The sequence below is a fragment of the Bemisia tabaci genome, chromosome 4 (genome assembly GCF_918797505.1).
Source record: "Bemisia tabaci chromosome 4, PGI_BMITA_v3".
Lineage (NCBI taxonomy): Eukaryota > Metazoa > Arthropoda > Insecta > Hemiptera > Aleyrodidae > Bemisia > Bemisia tabaci.
Genome location: NC_092796.1, coordinates 19,018,827 through 19,040,667, shown reverse-complemented (window position 1 = coordinate 19,040,667; position 21,841 = coordinate 19,018,827). Strand labels below are relative to the sequence as shown.

At 38.9% G+C, this 21,841-nt stretch overlaps 1 protein-coding gene across 1 annotated transcript; it reads left to right on the top strand.

Moving 5' to 3' along the window:
• The first annotated feature begins 1,843 nt into the window (after window positions 1–1,843).
• Window positions 1,844–14,573, top strand: Osi8 (Osiris 8). Its single transcript, XM_019040784.2, has 2 exons — window positions 1,844–2,475; window positions 12,947–14,573. The coding sequence occupies exons 1-2, from the start codon at window positions 1,998–2,000 to the stop codon at window positions 13,318–13,320; spliced, it is 852 nt and encodes a 283-aa protein (XP_018896329.2). The 5' UTR covers window positions 1,844–1,997; the 3' UTR covers window positions 13,321–14,573.
• Window positions 14,574–21,841: the final 7,268 nt, after the last annotated feature.

The window sequence follows — 21,841 nt, the reverse complement described above, 5'->3', positions numbered from 1 at the left end:
TTTATAAAAATAATTATACTTTTCTTCTGGTAGCAGAATATTCTGTAAAAATTTTAAGCTAAAAAGTTGGCTTGTCTCTGTTCGAAAAAATAAAATAGATTTTATTTAGGAGCGGAAATTTTAAAACGCCGCGATGGAAAGAGAAGGGTTTCAGAATTTGACCATCGATTTTCCACAACGACGATGGTTTCTTTTCAATTGACTGCGTCCAAGTATGAAGGAGTTCGTTTAAAATGCAAGAAAGAAACCAAATGTTCCGTTTATTTAGACCAAACCCTGTGGTGGTCATGAACAAACTTGTATTCAATAAGTCCCTGTTTCAGTTAAGTTTTTCTTCAACCACTTTTAGTGTGTAGATAGCACTCGCGGTATTGGCGAAAGCTAATATTGAACATAGTAAGCTTAATTTAGCAAAGTAAACTTAAGGACTAAATGTAGATAAACTTCCGTTTAGCATCATAAGGTAAACAAGGTCTATCGGCACACTGCTCAAACAGTTCGACTCTGGTGAAAGAACTATTTTTAGCGAGTATATAACTGAAGCAACTGACGTCCTACTATACGCAGATACGCAGAAAATTTCCATGACATTCGACTGAGATGGTGCAGGAATGTTTTTGTTTGATCAAAGCCGTATTGGTTTGCGCCCTTTGGTCCGGTGCCGCGGTGCGATGCTGGTCCTAGGCTGTCATCGTCACCTTGCGACGAATTCAAGGTAAAACGGCGTCTGCAGGTGGACGCTGGACAGACGGGGAAAGTAAAACGTATCCGATAATAAAGACAATAACGAGGCGTAATTATGGTACCGACAGTCGTCACGAGCTGACGAGATATCACTGATATCATCCGGAATGTACGGGGAACATTGAATGATGCGCCGTTGCCAAGAGAAATCGCTTATCCACAATGAGAAAAATTTGTTCCGTTGTATATGGACCTTAAATACGCGTATCCAAGTTTCCAAGCTCCCAAGCTCCGTGTCAAAGTTTAGGTGGCGCACACATGGTAAACTCCCTAAAAAAATTATACATTTATCTCGCTCCTTAATTCTGATGCAACTAACAAAGAATTCAGAAACCTGTTCAAAGTATCAGACACTCAAAGTTAGTCTCAATTTCACCGCATGGACAGTGAACATCAGTGGCGAGGCATGCTTTATCGATTGGTATGCCATTAAAATCTAAGGGAAAAGATCGATTGACATGCACGGTGTTCGCATCGAACGCTTTATAAATCGATTATTTACTGCAGCTTCACTGGGAAAATATTCATAATTGACCATTCACGCCTCGCCACTGATGTTCATTGTCCATGCGGTGAAATTGAATGGTAACTTTAAGTTTATGATACTTGGAATCCGTTTCTGGATTTTTGGTCAGTTGTATCAGAGTTAAGTAGCGAGATAAATGTGGGATTATTCTTTTAGGGAGTTTCCTATGTGCTTCTTCTGATACCATCAGTAAGCACGTAAGAAAAAGATATTTGCCTAATATTTGGAGGGAGTCATAAAATTACAAGAACTTCAGCGGTAATGTAAGACTGTGGCAAAAGCTCATAAAATCTTTTGGATACGCCAACGCCTATATTTCATTGTTTGTGCGAAGCGCCATTGATTTTCCAATTTTTAGCCACTCAGTGCCCGCTACAGTGATGAGAACCAAAAGATGAGCTTTTTTCCTAATAGAAAATGAAAACACTACTGATTTGACAACACCTCTCTAGGAAGGTGCGATCCATAGTTGGGATACGGAACGCCAAGCGAGTGGGCCGGGGGGCTGGGGTCATTTTCCGGCAGAGCGAGGGGGGGGGGGACGCAGAGCGCCGAGAATTCACTTTTGTACGTATTGTCACGCTCGATCAGCGCGCCGGTGGGAGAGGACATAAAAACTCTCGGAAAAGCCCGCACCCGGGAAATAGCCGCGAACCAGTGCCCAGGCGAGTCGAACACCCGACTCCACATCTCGATTTACTTCCCGGTTACTTTCTCGGTGCGAAGCATGGACTGCAGGGTTTTGATATTGTGCGTGGTGTTGCCGCAGATGCGGGCTCGGACGATCCGCTCGGCGGACGCGAGCGAGAACCAGGTGGACCTGGGTTCGACGCTCGACAAGCCCCCGCGGAGCGAGTTCATGAGTGACGTCAGGACGGTGTTCCGGGTGTACGAGGAGTGCTCGAAGGACGACTTGAGCTCGTGCCTCAAGTCCAAGTTGGTGTCCGGCCTGGAGCGGCTCTCGCAGCGCCCGGAGCTGGCGCTGACAGAGACCATCAGCTTCGTCAGGGACGGCCCCTCCCCCTCGGAGAGGACCGAGAAGGCCCTAGGGGATGCTGAGATGGAGACTTTCCTCCCCCGCACGATCGACGAGAGGCATAGTTTTCTGAACCAGTTGATAATCAAGCAGATTGTCGATTTCTTCACCACGCACTCGCTGAAGATCAAGATCCCGCTCTTGGATAGTTTTTTCTTCGGGGATGAAGGTAGGTACCATAATATGGTTCCATAATACTGCCAGAGAAATAGAGGCCTTATACTGCCCTGCTAAGGATAAACGCCGTATGAAATTTCGAGAGCTGCCAAATTTCTCTTGATAAAACATGTATTTTTGACAATATTCATGCGTATTTTTCCTTGAAATGTTCAGATATTGTAGATTAAATTGCGCACAAAATTGTCTGAAACTTTTGGAAAATAATATTCGCAATTTTTCCAGTAAATCAGTTTTTATCGGAGGAAACTTGGCAACGTCTGAAGGCTCATACGGCGTTCTTCCATAGCACGGCAGTATAGACATACCGTCAGTTCCGGGCTCAGAGGTGGAAAGTTCTGGGTGCTGGAGCCATAGCTTCGACTGCTCCAGGTGCTACGGCCGGGACTTTCGGCCTCTGAGCCCGGAACGCGGACGGTACGTCTATATAGCCCGTGAGTACGACTTCCAAGGCCGGAGTCTCGTTTTCAGAGTAAGGGAAAATGCCGTTTGAGCTCTCGGGCGTTGCCAAATATCATCTAATTAAAAAACAAATTTTCAGGGAAACTGTTGGATGAATTTCTTCCAGTTTATCAGGGATTTTCATTCGCATTTTGATTAAAAGTACGAGAAGATTTCAAGGAAAGTATACATAACTTTCCTCAAAAATTACTGTTTTGTAATGGGAAATTTGGCAACCCCTGAAGTTTCATACGACGTTTCCCCTTAGTACGACAGAATAGGTTACCTCTCTTAAAATCGGGATACATACGATCAAAATATATAAATAGTGGAAATCCAAAATATGGTAATTAAGGGCCATCAGGTGTTGTGGAGATTGCGCATGGAGTTACTCACTGCAAAATAACGTAAATGCGTTCCCTTCCTGGACTTCATATCGGGAAATTTCCTCTAAATGTTGATTTATTTTGCATATTATGAATCGTTTGTATTGGGTCCACTCCATCCCTGTTAATTTGATGAAGCAGTTGCACAGTCCAAACAATAGTCGATGGTCACTCACCAGGTTTTGCATTCCCAATTTTCATGCGATCGTCTAACGAAAAAGGTACCAAGGCCCAAAAAGACTAAAATGTTAAACTTTTTGTAGCAAAGCATACAGAATTGTTTAGAAAATATTTTGAGACCAGAAAATACTGGGACCACAAAGCGTCATAAAGAACCGGAGCTTTGACGACAGGAAGTTTGTGGTTCAACAACGTTGCTCACGAATAGAGCTATTTCAAATGACCAAAGGAGCTAAATTGCATTGTAATGTTTCAAGGTACCGAACAACGTAGTTTTTCTATCCATTAATGGATGTATGCTTCAAAGAAAAATTCAGATGATGTTTGGTAAATCGACAAAAAATTCACAAAAGTTTAGAAACAAATTTGCAAACTCAAACATTTTCCAATTAACCCTGCAAAGTTGCGAAGCAGCTAACTGCTAACACATTCTAGTTTGTACCCGTTTCAATTGGAAAATGCTATTTTCAAAGTATGCACACTTGTAATGCTGCAAAAATCCCTTAACTGGTTGAAATATGAGCTGAACTGGTCGTGACTAATTCTTTTTGACACTAAAGAGGGCTTACCGTTGGTAAATCAAACGCATTCTTTGGTCCAACTTGAAAAAAATCTTTCCATTGAAAAGTTTACCTTTGATGAATACGCCTTTTTACATGGCCGGGCAGAAACGAGTTGAAAACTCACCTCTATTTAATGGAATACCTTTTGGCTCACAACAGAGCGCTTATTTTGCACGAGAGTCCGAGAGCATGCGTGTGGGTGGATTTGCCTTCATTTGAAAAGGTAGGCACAATGAGCTTCAACGAGCCGTGAAAGTGGTAACTGTACAGAAGATCAGTGTATGTACATCCGCGCAAAGTGTGGTATTTTGATTTCAAGGTAGCATGCCAACTTATAGTTGGTGTGAAGTGACCAAGTTCAATGGTCGTCAGGTCACGCAGTCTTTCCCGACGTTTGTCTCAGGACGACGTTTTGTCTCAGCACGACGACACCGAATATTAGCTCAGAGTTTGATCATACAAGTACCTTTCGGCATGCACAAACTATCTAAATAGTAAAAAGAAACTTCTTGAGTCAGAATTTTGCTGACGTAGTGTCTGATGTGTCTTTGAAATTATTGGCGATGGAATTCGGTGAAAGACGCCCAAAGATCATTGGCTAGAATACACATGCTAACTTCAAAAACCTCCTACACGATTCACACAGTTTTGCAAGCGGTAATATGCGTTTCACGCCAACTGCGACCGACTGCACTGCGTTTAGCGCAATGCGAGAAGTATTCATGCAGTCTTGTAGGCGCTAATATGGGCTTGACGCCGACCGCACTGTTTGGCGCAATGCGTGAGGTATTCCTAGAGTTTAGCAGGCGCTAATGTACGTTTAACGCCGCCCGCACTGTGTTTGGCGCGCTTATTCGAACTCGCGTTAAAAAAATTGCGGCATTGAATACTAGAGCTTAAATTGCCTATGTTGTGTTCCGACGCCGCGTGAGCATTCCAACGTTGCCGCGTTTCTCCCGATTAAATATTATCTCCGAGAAAATTCAGGGAATTTATTTATCCCCACGACCATTATTCAATATTTTTAGTTCATTTACAATCAGAAGGTAAGGCATCGATGACTTGTGAACAAACTAACTAATCCTCATATATTATCTTAGACCTTTCGCGCCATCCTGGATTACCGCAGACTGCCGTTCATCTTATGTACCTGTCATCATTTATAGACGGCCCCTAAGTCAGTAAAATCTAGATTTTGATAGTTTATTCGTAGAGTTTAATTCTTACCTCACCCAATTATGTTGCTTGAATAGCCAGCGTGTAGCATCTCTATTTACTTTTCTGATTCTAAGGTATCGTGTGCATGAGAGGCAAATGCATTTTTTGTTGACACACAATCAACAGCAAGCATAACTTCTGATGAGTGTATGTACAGCGTCGAACATACGAGAGAGTGAATGAGATCATAACGAATGCTATTGAAGTACCGAGATTACATCTCCGGCCAATGAGACGACTTGAAAAGCCATCCATTTATTTTGAATAGTGTGAATTAATTGATGCAAAATTGATGAGCTACCGCTTCATTGTTACTCTTGCTCTAGCTTTTGTATACAAGGCGATCCAGGGTAAAACGGCCGGACTGCAGGAGCCGAAACACCCCTAAACCCCCTCTCTAAATTGAGATTCCGATTTTTTTAAGACAATTTATGAATTTAGCGAATGAAAGTACGAGGGAGTACACAATTTCATGAGATTTGGTTCTCAACCGTTGCCAAAATTTGCATTTTAATATTGTTGGAGGGGGGAAGGGGCGTAGCTCTGACTGGCCAAACTTTTGAAAAAAACTTTATACAACATAAAAGTCTTACTTTCACCCATAGAACACACTCCTGCAGTCTGGTCGTTAAACACTGGATCACCCTGTATAATAGAGAAAAGGAAATTCCCAAAATCACGAAACAATTGAACGACAATTATTGAAGCTCCATTTGGTAAAATGAGGAGGAAGAGATGGGAGGATTCGGCAAACTAACTGTCTTCCAACATTGTTCATCTGCTACACCCAACATCGATTAAGATAGGAAATTGGACTTACGATGACTCGGTAACAATCCATAAGCATACCGGAATGAGATTCCATTTGCAGCATCGACAGCAAGTTGCACGGCGAAAATGGCTTGTTCATCGCAATTATATGCTGCTGAAAAGTGAATCAAACTAGATGAACTCGCGTACTGCACATATCAAGTAATAATTTTTCAATCCGCTTCTCCTTTTTAGCTTCGAAGAGGATATGCATGGAAAGCGTTTGAGTTGAATACTTTTTTGCACGCTAATTTTATCTCGTATCCAGCCAATACAGATCCTCGTTTGTTGCCAAGTCAGGCAGGAAAATTGGCCCATTTTTACTTATTTGATTTGTATCGATAGAATAACTAGAAAATACACATCTTGAATTCATCATTGACAAGAATTCATCTGAATTTATATAGATAGGCAAAAGCGAGCTCTTGAACGGCGTAAAAGAGGCATCAAAACATCTTACTCCGAGTGAAAAACTTGTAACGATAAAAGTAACCATGATACCTGTATCCATAATGGATTATGATAATATAATTTACACTACTTCTAATCTCCCTTACGATAGTCCTTAAATTCTCCATGCTTACGATGATACCGTCATTGCTGAAAAGCACCCAATCGGTAAAAGCAGAATATCAGAGTAAAATCATCGAAAATAGGATCCACATAGGCCTGGCTTTTCGCCAGAGCATGTTCTTGCATACTTCGTCAGATGAAGGCGAATTCCATTAAATGCTCGATATTCGTGTTGCCTTACTTTGCAAAACATGAAAGTCAATTTTTTTTACTACAAAAAGAAAGTGAGCAGACATTTTTGAATATCTTAATGGAATAGCGTGGGTTTTACTTTGTCCGTCAGATCAGAATGAAGATAATAAAAACTTATTTTACATTGGTATTATTCCACAAATGATGCACGTGATAGAACCGCTGCATGGAAAATTAGATTTAAGAAACTCGACATTTCTGTTCGTAGCATTAAACACTATCAGCCAACACTAATGTGTCATATATTGAACCCAAGAACTCATGATTATAATGGATGCACTACAATTACCACACTGGAAAAAGAAACACATTGGATCTAGAGTTCAGACTCTTGAAAACATGGACAAGAAAAATACTCTTGATTCAATCAGATTTAAGCTTAAATCAAGAGGAAATCTGCTCAAATTAAGAGGTTTGGTTCTTGATTATAAGCAAGAATCCGATTGAATCAAGAGTATTCTCTCTTGTCGATGTTTTTAAGAGTCTGGACTCTAGATCCAATGTATTTTTTCTTCCAGTGCACATTAAAAGCGATGTGGGAATTAAAGTAGATGTAGGTGGAAAACAGCTTGTTTAACAAGAAAGGGATAGCATTAGAAACACGCTGAACTTCGAGTGAACGTTACTCATCACAATGAATTGCCACATTTGACAAATCAGTACATTAATTGTTTTACGGAATATTTAAAAGATTTAAGGCATGCTTTGATGAAAAATAAAGTCTCTTTCAATCGGGCATTATGAAAAAAGATATGAATAATGTAGCTGAGGACTGGTAACGTATGTCAATAAAGAAGGATGCATATAAAATTAGAGGAGAACTAGTGGGCTACGCCCCCTGCTGCCTGCGTGGGCTTCGCGGTCCAACCCTCCCAAGCGCGCTTCGCGCCTCAGGCGTTATGCGTTACGCGTTACTATTATGAATTGGACTACATTTTGCAATTTGGAACTATAAATTCTAGCCCGGTTTAAAAACAACTTATGTGCCATTACTTTCCCTATGCACATACGTGTTTTTTCAGATGGGTCAGAATTTATAGCTCCAAATTGCAAAATGCAGCTCAATTTATAGTATCGTTGTTTCCTGGACGAAAAAACGTAACTGCCTTTGAATATTGCAAAAAATTCCGCTCTTGAATCACATTTTTTTCCGAGAAACTATTGGAAATCGCTACAGAAAATATTCACTGATTTCCCCCTAATCACAAGCAAAACTTAGCTAAATTTAGGTCAGATATTGCAATGTTGTATCCTTGTAAGAAATCAGCTTGTTTGAGTCAATTTTGCAACCTTGGAATGGAGTTACATTCCTTTGTCTAGGAAATTGCTGTATGCACATAGACATCTATCGAATGATTGTGTCCATTTCGGTAGGAAGCCGAATTTCCACAGGAAAATTTCGTTGATTTTTCCTCTAATCACACCCAAAAATCAGCCAAAGTTAGGTCAGAAATTGCAATGTTGTATCCTTGTAAGAAATCAGCTTGTTTAAGTAAATTTTGCAACCTTGGAATGGAGTTATGTTCCTTTGACTAGGATATGTACATAGATTCCTATCGAACGGACGCGTCTATTTTCGCAGCGAAGCCGCACATCGACAACCGCGGAGCCCAGTGTATCGTCACATGAGGCATCGGAGCAATTGTCATGGGGCTCGTTCAGCGGCGGCTGGAAGCGACTCAAAATGGAAGCGTTAAATTATTATTTTTTGTACGAGATCAATAATGTTGTACGAAATGTTTTCACCGTCGAATGTAGTTGTCCGCGGGCCGCCTCTCATTTGCTCGAGCCTGAGTCCGAGGCCGCCTCCCAGCCCCCCCCCCCCCCCCCCTCCCGCCATTCAGTCTTCTCTGATTCATATCAAAGCAATATTCATAATCTGAGAGTTTTCAGCTGTCATCCATTCTCAAACTACCGGCTCCTTTCTTCCGCCCAGTCCTACTTTTAATCGATTTTCCATGCTTTCGGAACATTCCGATCTCCTCCACCGGCACATTCGTGCTCCAGTTCTTCAAATTCTTCCTGCCCTAATGAAAATGAATGAGATGTTAATGCCGGGATTAAGGACTGAGGCGCGAATCAAAACAAAAGTTGAAGCGCTAAAAACAAGCACCTCTTTTGAGATCCTCAGAGACGAGGACAACTCGAGGTACAAACCCACGAATACATAACACTATTTGCTCTATTCTGCCGTGCTAAGGAAAAACGCTGTACGAACATTCGAGAGTTGCAGAATTTCTCCGTATTAAATATGTATCTTTGACTAAAGTTACACATATTTGGATCGCGTTAAACAGAAAAGAACCAAGCCACATTAGCTATTGCCAAACTGAACAGGAAAATTCCATTTTTCACGAGAGAACGTCTGTGCAAATTCCTTTGAAAATTCTAAGGAATTTGCCTTGTATTATGGAGAAAATTCACTGAAATTTGCACAAAAATCCGCACAACCGTTTTCATGTAAAAAATTAAATTGCCCGATTAAATTTGGCAGTAGCTGATGTGGCTCGGTTCCTTTCTGTTTAACGCGGTCCATTTTTCCGTGACATTTTCGGATATGTTAGATCAAGTTGCGAACAAAATTATCTGAAAAATTCGAAAAAAATATTCAAAATGTTTCTATTATATTCGGTTTTCAATAAAGGAAATCTGGCAATGTCTAGATGCTCATACGGCATTTTGACTTAGCACAGTAACATTGAGGATGATTCTTGACCTATCACGAATATTAAAACCAGAACAGCAGTATGCATAACCTCTATACGCTTTTTCTCTCAAATCCACATCCCTCATATTTACAGACATAAATAGCATCTAAGTGCATCACAATGATTATCCGGGTTTTGAAACCAATGGAATGATTTAGATAATGATTCAACTCTGTAAATAAGTTACTTGTTCTCCGTTTGAGAAAAACTACGATAACTCGAGGTTAGATTGATTTATGGATAAAATTGTTCATATCATCATTTAGGTTTGAACGAAGAGAATTTCAAATCTTATTCAATCTCTTGGAAAATCTAGATTTTTAGACACATCTCGGATTTCTTGCAACTCCCACAAAAGTATAGCTCATGTTGCATTCAGGTACTCACGTTTTTCTGAGAACGATTTATTTCTCACCGGGGAGCTAAGTGTCGTCAGTTTTCATGGTAAGATTTGAAGAGAAGAATTCAGAGTCAAAACATGTCCCGCTGTTCAAATGAGTGATTACCAATTACTCTTATTATCATCAGTGCATCGTACCACACAGTTACCAAATTGTAGTGCTAAGTTTGCCTTTATTGAACACCTAAAATAAATAATCGCTCGGGAAACTTTGAGTCAATTGAGCAAGTTTAGCTCTGGTGCTTTTGAATTAGATAAACCTCCAGTTAGGTTAGGTCATCATACTCATTGAAAAAGCAACATATACCTGCAATCAATGAGCGATGTTGAGTGCCTATTCCCGTGAAATAATACAAATAACTCCTTCCAACTAACTTTCCATATGCAAATAACTTATGCCTCGTCTGTCCACAAACCTCAAACAACCCAAGGGAATAGACCAATGCCAAGGAATGTTTGCAGGGTTGGCGTATAATTTGTCCTAATTCAACTTTCGTGAAAAAATCCAAAAGTTCAGTAAAAAATTTAAAAATCATTTCAAAAGGGAGAAAAAGTTTATCAAAATCCTAGCAATCCAAAGCCGACAGTCGAGTTACGAAGCAACGCGATGCCTGAATGCGAGTTTAGCCAATCAGCAAAAAACGTTTCCCCCGCACGGCTATGCGTCATCGGCGCCCGCCAAAAATATCGTTTCGAACGCATCCCATTTTTGTCATTTTCAAAACCGGGTTGCTTTGCCTTTTAGGTTCTATAGAGATCTAAAGAAATTCCTAGGAGCTTAGTTCATTCCATACGATCAGAAGATAATTTTAAGATAGTGGGAGCCTTCAACCCATCAGAGTCTTTTTAGCCTCCCAAGACCCGAAGATATCACAATTCACATAGTGCTTCAATCCCGAGTCCATTTTTCTTTTTCGCATTTTTATCTTTCACACCGTCGAAAATTGCAAAAAGAAATAATCTCTCTTTTTCAGCAAAAAATAGAACATATTAGAGCTCGCCTATAAGCCATTCAATGGTGTCAGCGCAACGCTCTGGCGACTCACATTAAAACTTGACAAGAAAAGTCGATTTGCCACCCAGTCTTTAGCACTACTAAAACAAATGAATCAGTTGTTTTCAAAAGGGAACAGGTCCAGTTTTCGATGAGTCTTGGTTAGCATGTTCTCTAATGCAAGCCAAGGCCCATTCAAGAATGGACTTATTCCCTTTTGAAAACAACCGATTCAAATTGCAAAGCGTCTTGCCCTGGGGACTTGTGCGGATAACAAGGTCATTGATGCATCTTCTGGGAGCCTGATGTCATAAGGTCTATCACAGTTGATACAGTATTAGTCTGAGTGGCAAAATTTCGTGAAAAATAAAATCTTGAAATTTCAAGTGAAGTATCTCATGAAAAATCAGAAATTTATGACAGATATTGAAAAATACCGATCCTTCCCATGTGTTGCAAAATGTAAAAATTGTGACTTTCTTCTATTTTTGTGTGTTTGAGTGCGGGGTTGCATACTCTGGCCCCTGCATAATATGAAATACTTCACAGCCTCGTGAAATTTCATGAAATATTTCACTGAAATTTCCAATCTTTCATTTCTTTCTTACGGCTCATGCCACCCTGGTAGTAGTCGGTATCCCTAACCAACTTGGTCCTACATTCCATTGCCCATTCTCTTTTTTTTTCATTCATTCTCCGTTTCCGGGGCAGCACGCGGCATCAGCGGTGCAAAGACAAAAATCACTCCCGAGAGCCAGAAAAAGAGAAAACTCGCGTGGAAATTGGCAGCCGCGACTGTCCAAATGATAAGTGTCACATACGTCGCCATTGCCGAATCCCACGGAAAACCATCCGGCTCTCACATGGCGACCCCTCCCCCACCCTTCCTCTCTTGGTCCTCGTCCCCCTCGACCCGCTCCCCTCCCGGAATGGGTGCATGGCACATTCCCGCCGCGGCGGTATCGCACGTCACGTGACATTTCGCACCGCGCGAATAGTCGCGGACAACCAATCAGTCTCGTCTGCCGCCGAGTGTCACTCTCTTGTTTATCATTGCCCAAAATTGGCGCCCGTCCAGCGTTGCTCAAATTCGTTTACTTTTCGTCGCTTCTTCGGGAAAGCCCGAGGATTTTTCGTCGAACCGGCAACGAGGGGCGCCACGAATTTGACAGTGATGCGAGACAACGCGCGACGTTTATTTGAACTACTCTGGTTCTTTGATTGTCATACGGAGTGCGTCACGAGGAGCAGGGTTTCGTGGTAATAGGTGCAAAAAATTGGTGGATTCAAGAACGCTTTCCCTGGCGGTCGAGGAATCCCTCGACCCGATGACTTGCGGAATTCCAAAGGAAACACTTTTAGGCGTTATACAAACAAGTTCAGTTTTGTATTGGCAGAACTTAATTTATTTTAACTTAGATTATTTTTGGTCAATATGAGCCCATTATCAACAATTCTGTCCTTCATTGTTATCTCCTGATATCTGTATAAATTTAAAATTTAAGTCTATAACGCTATTCCTCAGCAATTTCAAAATTGGCATATAGATTAAGTTACGTGTTTCGCACTCCGAAAAAAAAGGTGCTGCAGTAACACCATAGATGTTAAAAAAATGTGCGAAAACTCTTGGATGTTGACATTAACACTCTGGTAACATCCTAGGATGTTACTTTTACAACCGTGAATTTGATCACGGGTCGATCGTTACTTTCTTGATACAGTGATCTTGTAGGGAAAAGATATCACACATCTGGTAGCATTTAACATAATTTTGGTGAGTGCGGTTTTATAGAGTTCCGGTAAGTATTGTCGTAGAGTCTGTTGGTGATTACCATACTCATCACTGTCTCTCAAACCATCTTTTTTGGTCGGTGGTTTGCAGGCAATCACTTTCAGACATTCAAGGGTTATTGTGTCATCGACGAATCCTTTTAACATCACTACTCTTTTTTCTTTTGAGATGAAACAACATTAACTTATGTCGTTTTTGTGTCACAGGTCGAGGGAAGAAGAACAAATACGGCTCCCTTCTCCTGATGCCCTTCGTCATGGGCGGAATGATGATCCCCTTAGCGTTCGGAGCTTTAGCACTGTTGGCGGGGAAAGCACTGATCATATCTAAACTGGCCTTGGCGCTGGCCGCCCTCATCGGGATGAAGAAATTCGTAGGCGGAGGCGGCGGCGGCCACGCTAGCTACAACGCCGCCTACGAAGTACTCACGCACCCAGCTGGCACGTTCAGGCGGAGCTTCACCGAGGAGGACCTCGCAGCCGCCGCTGCCACGAACCTCGCCTACAGGGCATACATCCCCCTCAACGGGGCTGGAACTCCTCCGCCTACCGTCACTGCAACCCTCATTAAAACCTCGTAGTTTCAGGGCCTGAAAAAGAAATAGAAGCATGAGGTTTACAAAAGAAGCAATGAAGAGCAGATAGTGTATTTACAGGATCTGCATTCTACACCGTAAGGAAGTTGTGGTCGATTTCGCCATTCTTTGACACACTCAATAATTGTGGTAATCGATAATAGACTCTTAGTAGCAGTCACTATGCTGCAGTAGATTAATGACATGAGGATATGGAAATCTACCAGAGAATTTTGTTGATTATTAATTTTCGTAAGAATGTGTCAGAGTATGATAAAATTTACCATAGTTTTGTCCAGTCTACTGAGTGGCACGAACTCCCTTCGGTAAGATTTACCGTCACGATGGGAAAAAACCACGGTAGATCTGACAATATTAATGCTGATTTCAAGTCAAACCTGTTTAAATTATATTTCAGTGGCTTAATTGAGGAGATGGTACGTTCTTTCTTTCGGCGATTTTTTCAATGTTGTTTGGTACCATTCACACGGTGACCGCAAAATTACTGTCAGCTTAAAAATAGTTTTAGTCATTTTGCCTTATCTAAGCATGTAAGTTGGACTTGAAATCAGCATCCCTTTCTGGATGATAATAGCACAAAGCACGTCCTTTTGATAACTCAGCGTTATTTGGGGATAAGTATTCGAGTGCATCACTTTTTATCCACTGATCTTGTGATGAAAAATATAGGCATTTAAAACCGTTCCTAAACTTGGATCATGCATTGCGTGGTTTTTCTTATAATTTCTGAATTGGACGAAACTTGTTTAATTTTTTAGGAGACCTAATTTCTCGTGCAAAAAACTTTTTTGAAAAGATGAGTCAACTCTTGAGTATCAAACAAATATTGTCTTAAATATCTCAAATATAGGGAAGAAATAATCTTAATGTAATAATTCAACAAGATTATTCGACTTTGATATCTTGAAGATGCGTTGCAGTTTTTCATTGTTGAAATATTTTAATCAATTAACGTTAACGAATTCGAGAAGATTTACTTGCTTCGTTCCAAAATTACAGGTTTTAATTCGACAGTTCCCAGTAAATTGTGATATACCTGTTTACTTATTTGTAGGGAATAGCCTAAAGATTGTCTCCATGAATGAGCACTCTCCGATAATATGCGTCAAATACCAATTTGACCAATTTATTTAATTTATTACTAGCTCTAAATTATATTTTTACCTATCTTTGTGCCACGCTCGTCTCTTAAAGAGACTGTGCCGTTTTTGTAAAATTTACGCGTTGTAAATATAGAATTAACTTATTAAAATTATTTTTTTACTGGTTTTCGATTACTATTTTCACTTTCCCGATATGAATCCAAATTTCTTTAGAAAATGCGAAAAGGTTATGCATTTTTCCCCATATAAAAGGAGACTTAAGTCCAAAAAAAATTTATTATTTGGTTTTCCACAGCAATGCCTACAAAAGTATTTTACAAGAATTGTATGGAAAAATGTAAAAAATTCTAATTCAGACCTAAACTATGGCGGTTTAAAGTTTGCAGTTCAAAAAACGTAGTTTTTTCATTGAAAGTTCCAATCCACCCTATGCAGGACACAAAATTTCCAAACTATTTGAAGATTTTTTTGTCATGGGAACGGAGTTCCCCATGATATTAGAGTCGTTCCGTTGCTTTCGCTATGGGATTCCCTATACCTCTGCGACCTTGAGCGTTTCGCCCAGTCTCCGATTTTTGGTTGATTTTCCGATGTATCAAAAACCGTTGTATTTTTTAGCCAATCATGTCTCTACGTCAAGTTGTGTTGATTGCTAAAATTCGCTTTCAGCGAGTTTTTTTCCATCTTGAGATGTCGTGTCTGACTGGTAAATCTGCGCAGAACCACGAAGTTCCGTTTTTAGGCAAATTCTTTTTTTTGGGAGGTTCTGATTGGTTATTTTTCGCCATCAGTTTTCTGTTCGTTGGTGCAAAAGATCGCCTACCTCGGTGTTCTTGAGAAGCCGCCATTATCCCACCTCAAATTTGAAAAATAGAAGTAAAGAAATAATAACCATCGTACAAGGTGGAAAATTGTTCTGGAGGACTCGTTACGGATAAAGAAGTCAAAATCAGAGCTCGATTGATTGATTTAATTCATGGATACGCAAATATTGCCTTAGCTCAACTGCCGCGATCGGAATGCGTGCTGGCATGAACCTCGAGACGCATTAAAACAGTGCGAACCATGGCTCCTACAGCAAAACAGCAATGCGCTTCATATCATCCCAAAAGCAGTCAAGGTCTCTTGTGATAAGTCCCGCCCATTGCCCGAGTCTTTTGTATGCTATTTTTACTCTCGCCGACGTGGATCCATTATAGCCTAGTTGACTAAACCGCCTCGTATTTTTGATTCGGTGCGGGCACCCGGCGATCGGGAGTTCGATACCCGACGATGGGAACTACTTTTTAATGGTTGTATTGAATGTTTTAGACTAATCATCAAAAAATAATTAATAGTAGATGATAAATGTACGAACATTTTCTCGTGAGTTAATATGTTAAACAAAAATACTGGAATATACCTTCTTCATATAATCAGCCACATGTTCCCCCAAATTAATGACGTTATTTTCTTTTTTCAATAAAGTTAATTTGCATTCAACGTTCGTAAGTTAAGCAAAAAGTACCTATTGATACAAATAGAAAGACATGAAAATAGTATGTCTAACATTTCAGTTGTTTTTTTTTTTATTTATTTTTTGTTTTTTTGTTTTTTCAATAAAACAAATTGACTGGGACTAGAATCATTGTGTCTCTGAAGACAAAAGCTAAGTTTTTTGATACAGAAATACTAATATATTCATCCTTCATATAATCAGGGAGATGTTGACCCAAATATTGATGTATATTTTCTCTGTTCGCCCAAATTAATGATGGTATTTTCTTTTTTCAATAAAACTAATTTACATTCCACGTTCTTAAAGCAATATTTTCTCCAAAACTCAGCAAAAAATAACAATTTATACCTACGCAAAAAGTAAATAAATAAATAAATAAATAAAGCAATGACATGAAAGTAGTATAGGTAGTACACATCTAACATTTCGGTTACATCTATTTGAATGAAAAAAATGGCAACTTAGGAAGCACATAGGTCACTTATCGACGGTGAAACTACCAAACCACGTATCTCGGTTTGCGACGTCGCAGACTTCCTGTCATACTTTATTTTTTGAATGAAAAGCTACTTAACGTCCAGTCTTGAAAATTTCCGTGATTTTTCCTCTTCGTGCGGAGAAAATTCTGTGAAAATTTCAAGGAATGATATTGATTTGGTCTACTTCAAAAAAATAAAATGTGAGCGGAGATTTTTAAACACCGCAAACGAGATACGTGGTTTGGTAGTTTCACCGTCGTTATGATGCGTATTCGGGCATATGCGTAGAGTAAAAATATCATACTTTACGCCGAAAAAACGAAACTGAAAGTTAAATGCGTTAACTTCCAAAAACCATACATAATCCAACGAAAATAAATAATTGGTAAATAACAGCTTTCTTGTATGCAAAGAAAAAAAATTAAAAATGTTAAAAAAGAGATGTCGACACAAAATTACATAGCCCCTTCAATTCTGAAGATACTACTAACGAACTGTACCTTAAAATTTTCATATCCCAGAAGCAAAAGTTCCCATGACGAATATTGCTATCGCTAGCGATTGCAAAAACCAACTTGTTGATTTATGGAAACGAAAATGAAATAAACCGTTCAAAGCTTCTATCTAAAAGCACTGCTAAAGAAATTTTCTGCAGAGGTATCAAAATTTGATTTTCCGACTCAATACTGCGATAATCTTCAACTAAAAATATTTATTTTGTTGGTTAAGGTTTTCACTTTGAAGGACGGTCACAGTAGTTGAAATTTAAAGCGAGTGTTTTAAGATAATCTCGTGTAGCAGTTGCAGCCTCTAAATATTTATTTATGCAGCCTTCATCTTTAAATATATTTTTACGCACGACTTTGAAATAAGTGTCAAGTTATGACTTCAGATGTAATATTTGACATCACATACGAATACCTCTGATTTACACATGATTTGATTACAAGATAGTTTTAAAATTGCATACTTACAATATATCAATCACACGCAAACTTTATTCCTGTAGTTTATAGCCCCACAGTAAATGGATAACCACCTGATTGACGCACTATTATAACTGTTGACGCGCAATGATTTTGAATGCATTATTCGATGACCGAAGTGCGAAATCACGTATCTCCTTGGCGCTGTTTGCTCCTGTTTTATTTTTCCGAGTGGAAACGAGACATCATCGTGTCTTTAACTTCATAAGAAAATCCCGCTAGCAAAGTCGAAAAATGTATGAAACAATGTATGAAGTATTCCAGAGAAAAAATGAATTATGGTAGGAAGTCTGCGATATAGCGAACAGAGTTACGTGGTTTCGCATTTTAGCCATAGATTTTGAAAAATTAGAACCTGCGCTTGCTGAGAAACATCAAGACACGGCATGTACATTGTCATTCAGTATTGTCGCTAGCTCATTTGGCTTGCCTTCAAGTCGGGAGGATGTTACACTCACGACAGATGTGGAGCGCCAGCGCCACGGGAGATCTCCAACTGCGCTACTTGTCGAGACTTTCCCTCTTACCTCATGCATCCTAGGATGAATATGATAAATGTTACCTCTCAAATGAAACGAATGTAAGTGACAAAGTTAAATAGCATCCAGTGCCGCTTGTAACTTCAAATTTTCGATGGAGTCCTCTAACTTACACACACTTGACTATCAAATTGGTGGCGCGGCTCATATTTATAACAAGAAAGTGCGCGCTGATAGTGACCAAAACCCAACAATTAGGGTGGAATCTATGTTTAAATCATAAAAGTCTATTAATATATTTGATTTTGCCAAGTTGGGCACAAAAACAAAGCTTCCACCCTATTTGGAGGACAAGATCAGGTAGGAAATGTTTAGCTCACTGCAGCTATGGCAGGCTTTCACGTGTGTTTAGCCTCCTCTTTATGAAGAGAATGTGACCCAGAGGTCAATTTTGTCAGCCATGATGATTAAATCCTACAGATCTCGAGGATAATGATTAGAGAAATTAGCCTACACGTTAAGTTCCCATATCTACAGTATGGCGAATACATCACCATTTCAAGAAATACGGTGCATTGGAATCCACGGAATCCACTGCATTGCCGAGGGTCGGAAGCCAAATCAGGCACTTTGTCTTTAAATGCCGGACAGTTGGTGTTTCTGTAGGATTACAAAGTTTGGAATATTTTTGACAAAAATATATGAATTTGCATTAATTTGAATACGCCTCAATTATCGATTAAAATACGCATTGTTCTTTAGTGTCACTAATTCATGTTCCCTATTAATTTCATCCGGCAAAAGTATTTTAAATATCATGTCTTTACTTTTATACCGCGAAGTTCGAGATTCTTTCATTTGGGCACTATAAAATATTAGAATACGGCTAAAATGACCTCCAAACTTCCACAGATTATTCTTGCCTACTTATTTAAGCATTTTCAAGTCAAAATTCAACGAAGGATTCAAAATTTCAGGCTGTATAATTGTCTACCTCTATAGACAATTGACTATGCGCCTTGTTTAACTATTACGTACCATGATATTATAGAAGGCTAGTGGTTACTGATATAGAAATGCAGTAATTTTATGCGTTAGTTTAGGTCAATATAAAAGTTTAAGATCGAATGAATATGCACGTTGCGTGATAAAATGAAAATTTAAACGAAAAAAAAAGCGAATTAAACGATGCTTGAAATCCTGTGCGTCTACTGAGACAAATATTTGCAATTTTATTAAAGTGACTAGAGAGTGTATAAAATACAATATGAAATGTAAAATGAAATTACAAGGGGAATTTTTTTTCAATTTTCAATAATTGCAAAAATAAGAGCTTGTGCATAGGTGAAATACTTGGGAAGTACCTAAAATTTATTGAAACTGCCAAACTTGGAAACCACCAATTAAATCATTGACATGTTTAATGAAATACTGAGTAAAAATCAAATCAAATAATGAACAAATAAAATGACACAACCATCGAGTGTTTTTTGTCAATCAACTAAATGAACATGAAGTAAGTATCTAACGAGTTTTGTGTGGCTATGGATTTTCCTTCATACCGCAGTGATACGTTTTGAGTCACTTCTGTGTCAGAGACGGTTGCACTTATCTCAGGCGCTACGTACCTTTGTGAGAGTATGAGCATGAGCACTGCACTTGCTATGGTCTTGAAGAGAGCCCGTCTCACAATCGGTGGAACACAAACATTCAATACTCCTTTGATGATTACTTATGCCAGTTAGTTTATTTCTTAAATTTGAAAATGATGAAAAAGTACATTGTCATATCAAAAACACGTTACATAGAAAACATACATATTACTAGGTGTCGTCTATTGTGATTAATACAAAAGCTACAGGATAGTTATATGAGTCCATTGTTTCATATTCAAATAGATTCCACAAACACTAATAAAATTATTTAAATATAATAACTAGGAGTCAGGTATGAAAAATTCTAAAATAATTAGTGACTCGAGGCTACGCATGTTTTTGTATTTAAAGTCTTGTTTTTTTCAGATTCCCATTTAATTTAAAATCCCCTAAATTTGAACGTTTTTGGAATATATCGACGGTGTAAGTAGGCAATCACATAACTCGTTTGCGGTGTCTGAAAATCTCCGCCTCTTTGTTATTTTTTTAAAGGAGAACAAATTGTCATCATTCCTTGAAGTTTTTTCAGAATTTTCTTCGCACAGAGAAGAAAAATCACGGCATTTTTAAAGAATTGTCGTTGAACAGTTTTCCGTTTATAAAATGAAGTATGATAGGAAGTCTGCAACGTCGCAAACCGAGTTGTGTGATTGCCAACTTACACCGTCGATATGCACAATATATGCGAGATTGAATCAAACCAAAAATAACATTAAAAGTCGACCTTTCTTGACGATCTGTTATCCATGACATGACAAACAGGATCATGGCTGTCCCCTAGTTGCTCGTTGACGAAAAGATAGAAGAAGAAGGATGTCTATGAGACAATGTTTTGTTTGTAGAGAAATCCAGGGAATCCAGATGAATCCTTCCTTCAGAATTCAGATCTTCTTGATCAGATTATCAGACTCGTTGCCTTAACATCTCCACATGTTTTTCTAATAGAGAGAGAGAGCTCGTACATCAAACAACTGAAGTACTTCTTGTTTTGCAAAATCAAAATAAACGGTGCGGAGAAAAAAAACATAATTCATGTGGGGTTCGATTAATCGAAGAACAAATTTTTACTTAAAACTCATCGAAGAACATGAAATTGTCTTTGAAAAGTTTTCTGATTTCTTATTTTAAGTTTTTTATTTAGATTTTATACCAGCCCCTAGGCGTAAGTCAAAATATTCCATTAATTCAGTGAATAGTTTATTGAAAAGGTTAAAATCCATCCAACTTCTTAAATGCCCCAGAATTGAATTTCGGTAAAAACTACACAAATCTAAACGTCGAAGCAGCGTGATCTTCTTCCCTTCGCCCCGTAATTTCTCGTGTTGCAAGGACAGCGGAGAGAATGGATTCTGAATTGGAAATCGAGCAGACTCGATTGGAAAAACAATGCCGTCGAGAAGACCGAAAAAGGCCCAGGCCGCATTAGGATCAGAAACGGAGAAATGTTAAAGGAGTGGCGCATTTAGAATTCCGAGTTGAGCACAGGCTGGAGCTTCAATGCTATCTCAATTTGGGAGCCAGTAGGAGCAAGTTTCATCTCGCCTTAGTGTGTTATTTCGTTCATATCTCTCTAAATTTCTCTCTCGTTTTTGTTCATTTTCTATTTGTTTTTTTCTTCCAAGGCATTCGATCCGTCCTGCGGTGGTTCAGCCTTCGTCCTCTTTCTTCTTTCGTTGATCAAACGATATTTGATCTCACATATTTACCAATGTCTTTCCGATTCCTCTATTCATTTTTCTTTTGCTTGATTACTATTTTTTGTTGATTTCTTAAGAAACATTACTGGAACAGATCAATTTTTTTTTTTTCACATGTGTATCTAAATTGTTTTATACCGCTTGTTTGTTTGTTTTGCTTTTTTCACTTACACTCTCACTTCTACTTAAACTATTTTCTAGAGGACCCGTAGGAAAGCACCTTGCATGATCTTTTAAAAAAATATCTATTCTCAATACGATCATGGCAGAAAAAGCCTGCACGATGCAAATCATGTGATGTACATAACAGTGAAAATTTCGAGAACATGTAACCCTTCACTTTCTCGTAACCCAATTCCTTAAAAACTTCAGCGTGAATGAAACACAGTTTATGTATTCTATTAAAATACAAAATAAAATAATTTTGGAAGAAATCCAGTGAAATATTTACTCGGGGATCTTCCTAAAGGATTTTTCCCTTAATTTTTTTCATTTTGGTTTTTTACATGAAAGTTGGAATTCGATGATGCATTTCCTTTTCAAAATATCCCTATCGCCATAGGGAGATTTTTAGTAAAATTTCAAAAAATATAATGAAAAATGTAACAT

What these genes read in the sequence shown, in the direction of transcription:
- Osi8 (XM_019040784.2), top strand. Translation starts at nt 1,998, where the DNA reads ATGGACTGCAGGGTTTTGATATTGTGCGTGGTGTTGCCGCAGATGCGG. An exon ending in TTTTTTCTTCGGGGATGAAG is followed by an intron (nt 2,476 to 12,946) that starts GTAGGTACCATA and finishes TTTGTGTCACAG; the next exon opens with GTCGAGGGAAGAAGAACAAA.